The sequence below is a fragment of the Sphaeramia orbicularis genome, chromosome 9 (assembly GCF_902148855.1).
Source record: "Sphaeramia orbicularis chromosome 9, fSphaOr1.1, whole genome shotgun sequence".
NCBI classification, from domain to species: domain Eukaryota; kingdom Metazoa; phylum Chordata; class Actinopteri; order Kurtiformes; family Apogonidae; genus Sphaeramia; species Sphaeramia orbicularis.
Window position 1 is genome coordinate 25210655 of NC_043965.1, and position 14864 is coordinate 25225518.

The following is a 14864-nucleotide window of genomic DNA, read 5'->3' on the forward strand; positions in this document are numbered from 1 at the left end:
TCTCTGAGTCAGACTCACACACAGTAACACAACCAGAAAAGTCACAATACTGTAAAGAAACTTTATAAAAGTAAAAATGAAACAGTAAAAACTGTATTTCTCAGGGGCCAGACTACAAATATAGTATTTATTATATCTGTGTTTACGTCCAATTTCCAATTTAATGGAATATATTATATGCATTTACAGAGTAAATGGCTTATTACCACTGACAGACTTAAACTCTCAGCCACCCCATGTTTGTAGAGTTTATAACTCAACATGTCAGAATACTCAAATGCTGGTAGATCATTTTGGAATTTTAAGATTAAAGAGTATTAGAGTAAAAAGGTAAAGAATACAGACCAAGCTAAAGAAGTAAATATATGCCTGTCTCATTTTAACTCACCTAACCTTTTATAATAGTCATATGGTGGTAGATCAATTTGGAATTATTTCTATTATTGACCCAATCAGTATATTTTTGTACTTTTTATGTACCTTTGCTCTTGAAAGGTCCCAAAACAGATTTGGGAATTTTCCCAGTGTTGAAAAAAGTAAAGAATGAATGCAGACCTAAGTGATATCATAGGTAAAACAAATAAATGTGCAAATGGTAAACTAGTTTTTTCTCTGCTCATAATATTTAAGTTATATTACTGTCATTGGCTAAAATGTTTGGTCAACCATGGCATCTGGAAAATGAATATAACAGCAATATTTCAAAGAAAGATTGGCTTTAAATAAAATTCAACCCACTTATACCCCTGTGGATCCAATAATTCCCTGAACCATGGCTGCAAGAAAAAAGTAAAGCACATATAGCAAACAGAATCAGGTTTACTTTTCATTTTAAAGCAATTTCAAGTGAGACAAAAATAGAAATAGCAATTTAACAACCATGACATCAAAATCAATTCAGGTCAAGAGAAGCAAACTTCTTTTAACATACAATGAACAGCACGTAAGTCAACTAATGCTACAAAAATATGACAAAAATGTGAGGTTAAAACCCACAGTTGCTGTTGCAGCATCCCTCAATGGTTCTTTACAGATTACATTTATATACAGCATGGACATTCAGCTAAATACAAAATAATAAAAAATAAAAAAAAAAAAAACATAAAAAAACATGTTTGGTAGTATGGTCAAGAAAATAAAACAGAATTTTCACTTTAAAAGCACAACAATCACTGCGTTTCAAATCAAGTAAATTCTGTTTTTTTCTTGGCTAAATTCCGAGGTGAGCTTTTTAGTAAGTCTCTGATCCTCAGGTATGTACCTGTGGCTTCAGCAACTTCAGTGTACTCTGGTGTGTCTTCAAATGGAACAATGCCTGCAGCGAAATTTCTCCGATGAGGGACTGCTGCTATCTTCTCACCCAGACAAACACCGTCTCCAGCACTTCTGGCATCTGGATCAGGACTTTGAGGACTGTCTTCCTCCACTTTAACTGGTTCTGGGCTCTGAGGGCGGTCTTCCTCAGTTTTGATTGGACCAGGGCTCTGAGGGCTTTCCTCCTGAGACTTTACTGGTCCAGAACTAGGACACTCCTCTTGAACCCCTGGTTTACTCTCATTTTCACTTGTAGGGGATTTAGATTCTGTAGGTACAGGTGTCTCCATCACTTCTTCAACATCTTCTGTTTCTGTATCAACATGAGCAGGTGTGGACACACTGGGTGAACTGGGGACAGGTGTCCCCATTGCTGGTGTCTCACAGTCACTGTTAGTGGTTGTGTCTGCATTCTCCAGAGCTGCCCAGAGCTGCCGCTGCTGCTCCTCTAGCTCCTCCAGAGTCAAGTCATCCTCTGTTCCCTCCATTGTCTCATCAACCAGTATTTGCTTCCTCACAGCTGGAGAGCCGTTGGTGGGTGTGGGAGGTGGTGTACCTTTAGGGAGAGGTGGGGGAGTGGGAGTAGCAGGGGGGGTGCCCTGAGGTAAAGGTGGAGGTGAACTGAAGCACGGAGAGCCAGGGGGCAGTGGAGTCTGGAAACAGAAGTCTCCAGCACTGTGAGTGGGATACGGCGTTCCTGGGTCTGAGGGATGAAAAGCATTAACAGATTATGACTTTATAACTAAATATCAAATTTCTGAATTGTATGTGCCAAATCATATGTGCAAAATGTGTGAATATCAAGATAAAAAAAAAATTAATATTGCTGATGGCTGAAGATTTAAATAATTGGTTTGTGTTCTAGTAGCTTGTGAGGAATATTCATGAGATACAATTTTGTGACAGCTGAATAAAAACACTCTGCACTGATCAACAGTTACCTGACTCAATATCCATATCCGAACTCCTATCTGGGCTGCCCTTCATCTTCTTCCTTTGCTGTGGAGATGAGTCTGATTCATGCTGTCTCTTGTTGCAGGTAGCACCAGACTATGCGGATGAAAGAAGTATTTTTGGGATGAGAAGAAGGGAGTGGTCCAATTAGGCAGTCATCACAGACAACTTTATTTTACACCAGTGCACTATCATCTGACACATCCATGGTGTTAACACAATACAATTAGACAGGTACATGATGTGGCAAGAATACCAAAAAGTAAGGTCTACTTTGTTTTTTAAGAAAACAATACCAATCACTTAAAAGGACACATAATTACCGTGTTAAAGTTGTTAGAAAGGTAGGCTGCATAGTTTTGTTTCATGTGGCTGCTCTGCATCGGAACAGAACCATACTGCATAAACTCCTGAAGGTAAGGTAAAAAGGAAGAAAAAGCAAGAAGAATCCAACAAAAAATATTTAATGTACATGTACTGTTTTAATTGAAAACTTAACTCCTCTTTCCACAACTTACATCTTTCATTTTGTATGGAGCAGGTACGTTAAAGCCTGGGAAATCTATCAGTTTGGAAACATCATAAGACACTTTTTGTGCACTGTTGTCATCACTTCCATCATTTGGAACTAGGTAAGAGAAAAAAAAACAGATTTAATGTAGTTCCCACGCACTTCAAGACAATTTTGCAATCTGTAGAAGTTTTCTTTTTTTAGTGGAAATGTAAGCTTTATTACCATTTCCATCATATAGTGTTAAGCCTGAGTTTTCCATCTCTGCCTCTTTGAGCCAACCTGGTGGGTATCCTAGCTGCCTCATTCGATAAATCAAAGGAGGAAGGGTGGTGCCATCAACTCCTAGAGCTGCTAACAGTTCTTCACTGTTCAGAACCAAAATACAACAAAAAATATAAAGAAAAAAAACAGTCTTCTTGACAAGTCATTATGACTACTGGATGTGACTGAATGATATTTTTGAATGCTGTGTATGAATAACAATCCTGCCTCATGATTCCAGGCTTGTATTTTGCAAACCGCTCCTCCACTTCCTCTGCATGGTACCGCTGGTTGCTCTGAATAGCTTGATTGCTGTTCTGTGTAAACTCCTTCCTTCTCTCATTAATTGCAGCCATATCTTTAGGCTACAAATATATACAGTAGGGAATGTTCAGACCTTTTGGGTATTTCACTTTGAGATCATCCTATATTTTTGTTCAATTAATCTTACCTTAGGACAGTCTCTCAGTTGATGAGTGGCAGAGCCACAGTTGAAACACATCGATTTGGGTCTACATTGAAGAAATGAGAAACAAAGTTATTACAGAGTAATATCTTACTAGACAGTGCAATTAATTAATTAGTAAGTAAAGATTCAATAATCATTCCAGCCGTACCTTTTGTCTTTCATTTCTATTTCTTGTCCATCTGTGCCAATAACTTGGTTGAAGACCTGCTGATACCTTTGCAACAATTCAGGAACCTATAACTGTGATTGTACATGACAAAGCAAGCAATATATAAGCACTCATTAGCTTGAGTGCTTATACACCTTCAAAATCAAATATTTATACTGTGGTGATATGGTTTAAATTAGGACCTTCCTTGGTATGTAGCATATGGTTTCTACTTGTGTACAAAACAAAAGATACGTTGGAACCTCCCATCCCTCTGTCATTTGTGGGTTTTCATTCAGCAAAGGCTGTCCAAGTTTATCAACACTGAAAGCAGTGAAGTACAATACACTTCCAACCACCTATAAGGAAATAACAAGAAGATGACGTTTGTTAAAATCACATGCAGAATATGTAAAAGTTTCTTAATTTCACCTTTTTGTGGAAAGAGCTGGTAAATTAGCAAAGCAGTCACATACAATTACAAATACTCACTTTAAAGGCTTCTGTTGTCGTTTTTACACTGGCCGTATTTGTCCTCTGTGGATCTTCATCCAAAGCAAAGGCTGAATTCTTTTGGAGTACAGAAGAAATTTATTTGTTGAGTGTTAAATTGTATGGGGAAAGGTATGAAGCACAGATTATTGTCACAGACCCAAGCATATATAGTCTAAGCTAAATGGCAATGCCAGTCCCTATCTGGACTTTTACAGAACAGAAAGCACAGCAACACAACAACTTTACAAAATATATACATGATCAGAATAATAAACAACACAAACTACATTAGGTTTGTCAAAATGAGAATTTAAATAAGGGCATTAAAAAATAATGTATGCATTGAGTCAACTCATAATATCATACATGCTAGGAAAAAATACCTGAGCTTTTAGATGGAAAGAGGATTTTTTCTGTTGACTGTCTGGTTTCTGGTGTCTTAGAATCACACTGCAGATACAATCTTCGATTTCTTGACGACACTGCCTGAGGGTGAGATATCTTAAATGTATCAGTATTGTCTAAATATCATTTGAGTAACAATATGATAAGTTTGTTCATACGTTTACGTTATGCAGTTTTATTTGGTGTACATAATAATCATAATACCGACGACAACGACACATGTCTGTTATTAGTCGACAGATATGAATGAATGAAAAATTACTGCACAACTTTCTCTAAAATGAAGATATTTCTTACTTCGAGATACTATTGTTTGTGTAAAGAATTTGCAGAAGGGGCCCGTCGTTGCTGACATCTTCAACCGTAATGCCGCTATCAAAACAGAAAGAATGAATTGTAGTTAAAGGTGATTAGTTTCGTTTCACACGTCGAACATAATACTGCAAGCACATACCTTGGTCGCGTCAGGATACTCAGTTTTCTTCTCAACGCCTTATGTGGTCTGCAGGTTAAGGACATACACAGAGAGCCTAATAAAGAGTTTACTGCAGACATGTTTTGGTTTATGAAGACAGATAAACGGTTCGCGATGCTAGCCGACATTAACCACATTAGCTAGAGCTACATTCAAAGAGCTAGCACACACAAGGATATTCTCATCGATGAGTCTCTGGATGTAGTCGTCACATTCTTCAAGCCTGCTCCGGAGCAATCTCGTCTCTTCCTTATCTTCCTCATCATCCGTGAAACGAATATGTGTTGGGACTGGGGGTGTGGAGTCATCTAACTGTTGAAACAGCTCGCTGTCACCGAAGTCCACCTCTGCCATTTTTCCCAGCTCTATGAAGCCGAACGGGAGTTCAGAGGGCAAAATATCTACTCTCTATTTTCATTGGTCCTTTTTGTATCACGTGTCAGGAAGCGCTTCTTTTACAGTTTTTTAGCCCTCAATTTTGGTTGCGGACAATAAAAACGTACACAGTATCTTAATTTGTATTCAATTATTTAAAAAAAAAAATTATCTGTATAAGTCCATTATCGCTCAGTTCTTTTATATAGTTTAAGATCTCTATTTTTTTGAAGGCTGAGCAATTTTCATTAACAGTCACGAAAGACAGTACTGAGGGCTTAAAATACACATACTGCAATGTTCTGTTAGTATGTAGCTAGCTTGATTTGTTTCTATAGTTGGACCTTTATGTTTTGAGTTTCTGTATTAACCAAAACTTAAAGTCATTTAGCAGGACAGGATGCACTAGGGGCTGAGAGTCAGGCTTTATTATTATTAAAAAAAAAAAAGTCTAACATGTCGACTGTCCACTTAACGTTACCGCAGTGGGACGGAGGCTCACGAAAAATCCGCTTCATTTATCTGGTGAATCTTAGATCGTTCCGGCTAACAGAGTGTCCCGACAAGGTGAGTGTTTGTGTCAATGTTGACAAGTCCTGATGAGCACATGATTTTATAATCTTGTGTTCTACCACATGTTGTAAATCTGACTTTAGCTATTACATTTGCCTAAGATTAGACCAGCACCTGCTTTGGATTCATACAGCTTTCCTTCTCTTTTTGACTTGCACTGCCAAAGGGTCCCACGTAATGTATTTCAGATTATATATACTTATAAATATATATCCAGGGTATACACAATATGCACGCAAAAATAAGGGTGATCGTTTATTTAGTAAGACTATCACATGCTCACTTTCCTGTGAAACCCACGTATTAACAGTCAATCAGGAGCCTTCCTAATCCGAATGACAAATGGCATTGAATAACGAATGACCTAACCCCTAACCCTAACCCTAACCCTAGTGGTCATTCGTTATTCCATGCCATTTGTCATTCGGATTAGTGAAGCCCGTCAATCAGTCCAACTTTTATTTAGAGAGATATCATTGACAGGTGGCCCTCAAATTCAATGACATCAAGTCAAATGTAAAACAAAACAAAGAATTATTACAAAGACTAATGTATTTGTGTAGCCTTAAAGGGAAATGGGCCTCCATGTATCACCACTTCATCATTATTCCACTCACTGAAGTCACTGACTCTCAATATAATTTAAAAAATGTTGAAATTGTTATGCTATAGTTACCTGGACCATTTCACAACATACATTGAAATTAACCACAAACAACCATTAACTACCATAAATCATAATGTGGCACTGACAGCCACAATTTTAATGAAACATTATTTTAACCAAAAGGAGGTTTTGGATTGCTGTACCTTTTCTCAAGTTTTCACTTTACGTTATTATACTTTTACTTAAGGCTCTAAATATTCTTCCATTTGTTTGGAGACTCCAAAATGATGCATTTTCTTTTAAATAGACACTACCCTTGAGTTGACAAACAGCAAAAAGTAAAGATAGAAACTTTATGTCTAACTATGGTTTAATCATTCACATAAGATGCGTTTAACAGTGGGGCTACTCTGTCATGGCTATTATTAAATTACTTTACAATTCGCTTACAGTTCAAGATTCATTACCATTGATTAACGTGTATATATATATATATATATATATATATATATATATATATATATATATATATATGTATATATATATATATGTATATGTATATGTATAATCCAATGTGTAGTTTTTATTGCTACTTTTATTATTACTTCATGTTAGTCCTTCATATTCAGATGTTGAAAAAAGATTTTATCGAATCACGTTTTATTTTTATAGTGTAAAAATCATTCATTATATAATGTATTTCTTTTTAATGATCTTCTTATAGGTTTCTCAAGTGTTTTGTCATGTTCTGGCTACAAAGAATAGTTTAATACCACATATAAACATGAGAGAAACTTTCATGCAAGACCTAAAAATCAGCCTTTTATCCTGAGATTTTCACATGTAAATGAATAGTTTTCACCCAGCCTTAGACTCTCATATAACTGTCTTTTTACCAGCTATCTGCAGTATGCCGATTACGTTTTTGTTTTTTTACCCATTCATAAGGTGTATATATACAACACATATGGCATTACCTTTCAGGTTATTTAGACTTGAAAAAGCCTTGTATTTAAATCCATATCTTCTGCAACAGTCTTTAAGAATGAGGCAGTTTCAGGAAAAAAAACAGTGTACATTGAACTTCCAAATCCATATTCATACAATATCTTACCTTCTACCAACGGAGTGGTTAAATGTTTATTATCATATATCTTTGTTTTCAGGGTTCAGTAGTTCCTCTTTACTTAGGAGCGGATGTCTTTTCCAACACCGACATCCGTACAGAAAATCATCCAAGATACCATGCCAAGTTTGCCAAGAAAGGACTTGCTACAAAAATACATTTCTCCTCAGGTAAAAAGCGCAAGAGGAAACATTATCTAATGGTTTAAACATAGCTCACTCATACACCAACTCTCATGTTTGATGTTATACACCCCGGTGGTTTGTTCCAGTTTTCAGGTTTCATGGCTTAAGGGTACCAACCACAAACAACAGCCTCTGGTTCTACAGTGTTCAAGGGCTTTTTCGAATAGCCTTTGAAATGTACAGTAAGCAAGAGCAACTTGCTGTGCTTGAAAACTTTCAGGTAAAGTTCATTTTATACACATTCATGCCACCACTAACGTATTTCTACTGGAGTATATATATTAAATGTATAATGTCCTCTGATGTAGGATGTTTGGAAGTCACAGATAAATGCTGGCCCTTTGGAAATGAGCTACAGCCTCAGTGTGCAGCTTGACCATACAGCATCCAGCTGTGTATGTGATACAGTACCTAGGAGTGAAACATCACAGCCTCAGCATTACACAGATGGACAGGCTCTAGTGGATGAATCTGGGAGTGACCTAGGTGATTCTTCAGTAGATCACAATTATTGTTCTTTTCCCAAGCAATGCCTACAAACTCAGCACGGCCAAATAGTTTTATCTGCAGCCCGACAAAAACTACATAAATTGGACAATAAACTCTGCTCTGGGACTCAAATCCAACCAGAGCAACTACAGACAATCATGTTGTTTTTAGAGAACATCGATCGGTTCATTCATGGCAACCTTGAAGATAAGGATGTGACAGACATAGTGTTGGCACTACTTCAGGCCAAAGACTGGGGTTCTGTGTATTCCAGCCCTTTGCTTAATTGTATTGGGCGCTGGCTTGGCCAACAGTTTCATGCAGCCAACACCAGCATCAGCCAGAAAGTGGAAGGTTTTAAACTTCACCACATTGAGCGAATCAGTGACTTGCCACCAGCTGAGGAACTGGCCACAGAACTTTTCCCAGAAGCCATGCAGACGCTGTTGCTTCACTGGATGGGCCTAAGTGATGAATCCACACTGGACAAGAGACGCAGCGAATACCCGATCCTGCTTCTTATCCTTGAGTTTGCTAACCACAACCTGATCACTGGTGTGGCTCATGTGCTTTACTCCAGTCTGATATGTAAATGACTGTCTCATCATAAGCATTAGCAGATAGCCATGATATTTTACTGTTTGCAGCATGTTAATAAATAGGTTAATATTGTTAATGCTGTTGACTCTCTTTGGACATTTAATAATCTGTTACAGTCCCTTTGCTTGTTAACCAAAGAGTATAGCTAGATGAGTTTGTGAATAAAAATCATTTCTGAGCAAATACATCTCCATAATTTCATTTTCTTTAATTGTATCACCCTGCCCCCGTTGCACAACTAAGCCAAAAACCAAACCGAAGCACATGAAAAATGAGACAACTCTCATTCAACATAAACTAATTTATTTGAAGGACATTTGAAATATGTGATTCCCCCCCATACATTGCCATACTAATCCTGTAGACAACAATGCCACTGTGAGCAGCACTGATGCCCAAATCTTATTTCTCCTCAGGGACAATAAAGCAAATCGTCTTTTAATACATATCATAACCCATTGCTTGGTTAGGAGAAATGAATGAGGGATTCTGATATTCTATACTGATGTCAGCTGCCTTTGCTAAATGGATGTAAACAGTGTTCACTTGAATCACATTATATTTAGTTTATGTTCAAACAATCACATATCAATATATATATTTGAGTCAAAATAGAAAAAAACTACCACATTATTCAAACAAATATTTAGTTTTGACCTGCATCAACCAGTGAAACTGATGCATCCTTTTTCAAAGATGTACAGATTAATAAATGCTGGGACAAACTCAGCATCTTGTTATTTATACAAGGTCTCAATATGTGCGATGTTTGCCTATAAATAATTTACAGATCCAGACCAACATCCATGCAAGCTTAAGGGCTAGTGATGAGCAGGAAGCCCTAAATGATCAGATGAGTGGCCATGACAGCCAGTGTTTGGCACTAGACAGAATCCATTCCACGAGAAAAGGAAGAGGAGAATCCAAGACCCATTCCCCTCTGGGTGTGTGTCTGTGACCGGGCCATCTCGTACTGAACATCCAGATTCCTGAACATCTCCTCTTGCTTTTGTAATGTCTTCAAGCCATCATCATTAAGTGGTTTTGAAGCTTCCCCATCCTCATCTGCCTGTGAAGATGGAAAATGTGATGACATTTCAGACACAGGAAATTATGAAGTGGTACTTTGAATAGAACAGAATAATCATACATACTTTGATACCCATGAGTTTGCGAAATTTAACATTTTGGTCCTTATTTCCAAAATTCAACTTCTCCCACAGCTCAGCTGTCTGGGACTTGTCCTTTAAAAAATAAGAAAGAAAATGCAAAAATGATGAGCACAATATGATACGATAACACATTCATATTTGATCTTGTTTTAAGTATTGTGTTTTGGTAATCTCTAAATGCCTTCTTCGTTTAGACATGCATAGAAAAGATAGTTGCATCTTACTCCATCCTTCTTTCCTTGCCATAGCATCTTCCGCTTTTTCTCCTGCTCTGCAAACTTCATGGGGTTAACAGCAGATGGGTTATAGTAGCTGGGTACAGCAATACCAGTCTCTGCCAGTGTTTTGGCTTGAAGGGCTGCCATCTGTGCTGCCATGGCAATCTGAGGCGTGACCTGCGTCCCAGAGGCCAGGAGCGCTGCCACATTGAGGGCAGGGTTTGAAGCGGCTGCTGCAGCAGCTGCAGCAGCTGCAATAGGTGCTGCAACTGTAAATAAAATACATACATTCAGAAACCGAATTATTATTTAAAGCAGCATATGACGTTTGTCACCAATTTTTCATGAAATCTATAAAAACCAAATGATAACCTAAGTATCACGAATGTGTTAGTCTTTCCGTGATTACACACCTGAATCATTTACCTCACAGTGAACAACTTTGAAGCTGACTCCATCACAAGCAGTCTGTTTGTTTACACACCAAACCGATATGTTACTCAAGCCTTTTCGGAAATTTTGTTGCAAAGTGCATTGTGGGAATGGGAATTTCATGCAGCCGCAGTAGGGCTGCAGCAGCAACAAACACAGAAACGGTTTCATTGCTTCTTGCTGCTGCGGTTGCATGGGATTCCGAAAAGGCCCGAGTGACAGGGTGGTTTTGGTTTGGTATGTAAACAAACAGCTAGCTTGTGATGGAGTACATTTCAAAGTTGTTCACCGTGAGGGAAGTGATTCAGGTGTGTAAGCACAGAAAGACTAACGGATTCGTGATACTTAGGCTATCACTCGGGTTTTACGGATTTGATGAAAAATTGGTGATGAACATCATACGCTGCTTTAAATGATCAACATTTTAAAACTTGCTATGACTAGTGCCTCATACCTGCAGCTATTTCCTGCTGTTGCTGCTGTTGTTTCTCCAACAATTCCTTTTCTTTCTGCTCTTGCAGTTTTTTGGCTCTCTCCAGTCTAAAAGAAAAGAGTGTTTTGGGGAGGGGGTTCCTCTTAAAATTGTACAAATTTTACAGCAAAACCTGACTGATAATCAGGTAAAACCTGATTGTGCGTGATATTAATTTGTTTTAAATTCAAATAAAACTTTGGAGTCACAGTAGAGAAGTAAATACACTAGGCTGCTCCTTTACCTTCTGGCCAGAGCTTCTTGTGCATCCATAGCTGTGTTTCGGCCCCGGAAGTTTGGTGAAGTTGCAGAATGGCTCCGACTCTTTCTGCGCACTTTCTCACTCCTTTTCTTTCTCTCCCTAATGGAGTGCACAAAATTATACAATCAAAAGTGTTACTGTTGTATAACAAGGGAAAAAACAGGGTCAAATTCAGGCATTTCTGTATTTTAATTAAACCCACCTGCTTTTACTGCGACTCCTGCTGTGATGCTTGTGTTTGGACCTGGAGCCTGAACGAGACCTGGCTTTCTTCTTCCTGTCACGGCTACGCGATCGTCGTTTGTCCTTGCTTCTGCTGTGATGCCGCCTGGAAAAATTTATATCTTTTAAAACAAATCAAAGAAACTAATGACATATATTCAAAGTGCATTAATAATTTTAAATATCAAAATAAACATAATCAAAACAAATGCTCAAATGCACCACCCCTAGCTAAGAATCAGTGAAATAAGTAAGCAGACATGTTAAACTTTTGGGCACTTGAGTGACTAACCTTTCTCGTGATTGTGACCTGGACAAACTCCGCCCCCTGGATGACCTCTTATCTTTGCGTCTGGATCGCTCCTCTCCATTCTCTACTGACAGTCTTTCTTGCTCGTGCTGCTCATCTGATTTTTTGTGTGATTTTGCAGGCTTCTCCAAGTCTTTCTTTCGTGCCTGTTTTAAGAAGAAGTTGTCTCTTTCAGGAAAATAGTGCAACAAAAAAAGTTAGTACCAGGGCTTACAGCAGAAGGTATTTAATAAATTTTGACAAGCTGAAAAATCCTGGTCATTTAAATTTCATTTCTGAAACATGTACAGAATGTTTGAGAGCATCACTGCAAGTCTGGGCATTATTGTGACATGGACCATTTGACTGCACTACTATGATAATAAAAATGAGATTTTCACCATCCAGCCTGTTTGACACCTCTCATATGTTTTATTATTGTCATGCAATCATGAAAATATAATTTTAAGTGTAAAAATCTTGAGTATAGCTGATGAATTCTGCAGCACCAATTCAATACCATCTGTATTTGTTTGTAAGGCCTTATAGTCTGCCAAATCTTTTATAACAAACGAAGGTCTTGTTCACCAATAGAGGGGCACAGTAGCTGTGACTCCTTATAGAGGTAAATAAATCAGAGAGGTAAAACAGCACTGTCACACAAGCCAACAAAAATGCCACAGGAATAGAGTTTGATTAACTGAAAGAGTCAATTCCAATTTTTCTACTATGAGAGTGAGACAAATAGGAGTTTGAATGGCAGATAGTTACCTGTCCCAGTAGTAGACATATTATTTTGCTATGTCAGCAGGGTCTTCTGTTCAGTCTCTTCGTGCAATAGCACGCTGAGTATGATTTATTGTAGAAATGTTATCATTTGATCTACACACAGACCAACATTATTTGGCAACTGATTTTAACAAAAAATTATTAAGAAAAAAAAATCTAATCTTCACCATATAATGTGGTTACAAATTACATATCCAAGGATGAAAGCTTCCTTTGAGACATCTCAACATTGTGAGGGCAAAAAAGCCCTTTCCATACTCACCTTGACTTAACCCTAACAAGAAATTTAATCATGGAAATATATTCATAGAAATCAATGTATTAATTACCTCTTTGCTCCTGCTGCGACTCCGTCTGTATTTTCTGTCACCTGGAAACAGCACAAAACAGGGTTATGAATGATACATGAAATTGTGATATAGTAATACTACCACTCATCTTAACATTCATGTTAAAAAAAATTATCAAATGTTTTGTAAAGTGGCAGAAGACTTCACTTTGCTAAGTGGAATTCAATTATTTATAATTTTCAACATTGTAGGTACTATCACTGAATACTGACGTTTTCTGTCTCTGGAGCGTGACCTTGACCGTGAATGGTGTCGTTTGGAGCTTCTGGGAGATTTGGATGACTCCATGCTGTATTTTTTTCTGTGAGTACCGGGGGAGCCAGCTCTTGTCAAGTCGACAGAGTCATTGTCACTTGCCTGAGACAGACACAAGGAAATCCAAAAATAAAATAATTAACTGCAAATCATTAATACCAGTAACTTACAAGTAATTATGGCATAGTAATGGTAAGTCATACTTCAGTCAAAGTTATATGCATATTTTATTTTTTTCTTATTGCAAGACGACAGCATTACAATGAATCAATATCTACAGTTAAACTATACAGATCAGGTATGAACCTTTGGAAAGAGGGCATATTTTGTATTTAACAGACACTGTATAAGTGATTTAAGTTCGCTGCTTAAATAATTTTGACTATGAATGTATTTTGCTCCAGTCACTTATAAACTGACCTCGGAGACCAACAATGTTGATCTGTCTAACAATGAATGTTGACTTACATTTATATTATCAAAGCTCAAGTACAGATGGGGTTTTCTTTACACGTCTTAATAATCTATCACTTTAGAAAAAATGCATTTATGTTTTGTTGTGTTAGACCTTGTTGTAACCGACATTATTCATTTAAGTGCAAAACTTGTGATTGAGCTTTCTTTGTCTACTCAGACGAATCCCATCCTGGACGACAGTCATAATAATAACAAAGGTTGACAAATATATTGCATTCAATGTACGCTAAGGAGCAATTCAAACTCTCATTATAACTTCAACACATTTGTCCTTGAGCTCAAAAAACAAGTCATCGAAATCGTATGGTGTTTACCTACCCACTTTTAACTAGCTCACGTCATACGCCATTACATTACACATACTTTAGGCAAAAAGGAGGTTCTACCCCATAACCGAAGACAAAGCAAACATTTAGCATAAAACAGTGTAGAAATATCCTGTTTAGAGTTGCTAAACCCCACTACCTTCGCCTCTCGTACAAAATACAGGAAAGGAATGTTAATGATAGCTAGGCCTAAGCTAACTCAGCTAAGCTAACTCAAGTGACGCTATCCGCCATCTTTAAGAATCCCTATTTCTAAATTGAGCTTCAAACTTGTGATATCATGATTAAATTCATGCTACGTCTATTTATTCCTTTGTTGTTCCAACATTACTGTACTTACCGACATTATTCTGACGCCCTTTGTTTACTTCAGTCGATTGTTTTGTCAGCCGTGCCCACGGAGAAACATCAATCTAGACCCAGCTCCTGACCAGGCGACAAATTCTGAATCTGGTAATACAGGGTTGCCAGATTTCACCTTCTGAAACGACTTCACGCAACGGCAGCAGCAAGCTCATCAGACCTGGCAACGTACAAAGAGAAATATGGGTTATTATTTACCCATTTTTTACCTTTCAGGCAGCACTCACACGTTGTATATCTCATATGT

At 37.6% G+C, this 14864-nt stretch overlaps 3 protein-coding genes across 3 annotated transcripts; 1 reads left to right on the forward strand and 2 right to left on the reverse strand.

Moving 5' to 3' along the window:
- Nucleotides 1-799: 799 nt before the first annotated feature.
- zcchc8 (zinc finger, CCHC domain containing 8) lies at nucleotides 800-5410 on the reverse strand. The gene is made up of 14 exons (XM_030143125.1): nucleotides 5215-5410; nucleotides 5015-5057; nucleotides 4858-4932; nucleotides 4539-4641; nucleotides 4153-4230; nucleotides 3916-4019; nucleotides 3661-3726; nucleotides 3495-3555; nucleotides 3272-3408; nucleotides 3005-3147; nucleotides 2787-2896; nucleotides 2592-2678; nucleotides 2256-2364; nucleotides 800-2017 (listed from the first exon to the last, which is right to left on the reverse strand). The coding sequence occupies exons 1-14, from the start codon at nucleotides 5387-5389 to the stop codon at nucleotides 1185-1187; spliced, it is 2124 nt and encodes a 707-aa protein (XP_029998985.1). The 5' UTR covers nucleotides 5390-5410; the 3' UTR covers nucleotides 800-1184.
- Nucleotides 5411-5611: 201 nt separating this feature from the next.
- Nucleotides 5612-9173, forward strand: LOC115425504 (uncharacterized). The gene is made up of 4 exons (XM_030143127.1): nucleotides 5612-5977; nucleotides 7757-7886; nucleotides 7988-8121; nucleotides 8210-9173. The coding sequence occupies exons 1-4, from the start codon at nucleotides 5867-5869 to the stop codon at nucleotides 8984-8986; spliced, it is 1152 nt and encodes a 383-aa protein (XP_029998987.1). The 5' UTR covers nucleotides 5612-5866; the 3' UTR covers nucleotides 8987-9173.
- A 102-nt stretch (nucleotides 9174-9275) lies between these two features.
- rsrc2 (arginine/serine-rich coiled-coil 2) lies at nucleotides 9276-14744 on the reverse strand. Its single transcript, XM_030143126.1, has 10 exons — nucleotides 14595-14744; nucleotides 13409-13553; nucleotides 13176-13216; nucleotides 12061-12224; nucleotides 11749-11874; nucleotides 11529-11645; nucleotides 11267-11352; nucleotides 10387-10649; nucleotides 10145-10234; nucleotides 9276-10059 (listed from the first exon to the last, which is right to left on the reverse strand). The coding sequence occupies exons 1-10, from the start codon at nucleotides 14598-14600 to the stop codon at nucleotides 9874-9876; spliced, it is 1224 nt and encodes a 407-aa protein (XP_029998986.1). The 5' UTR covers nucleotides 14601-14744; the 3' UTR covers nucleotides 9276-9873.
- Between the last annotated feature and the right edge of the window lie 120 nt (nucleotides 14745-14864).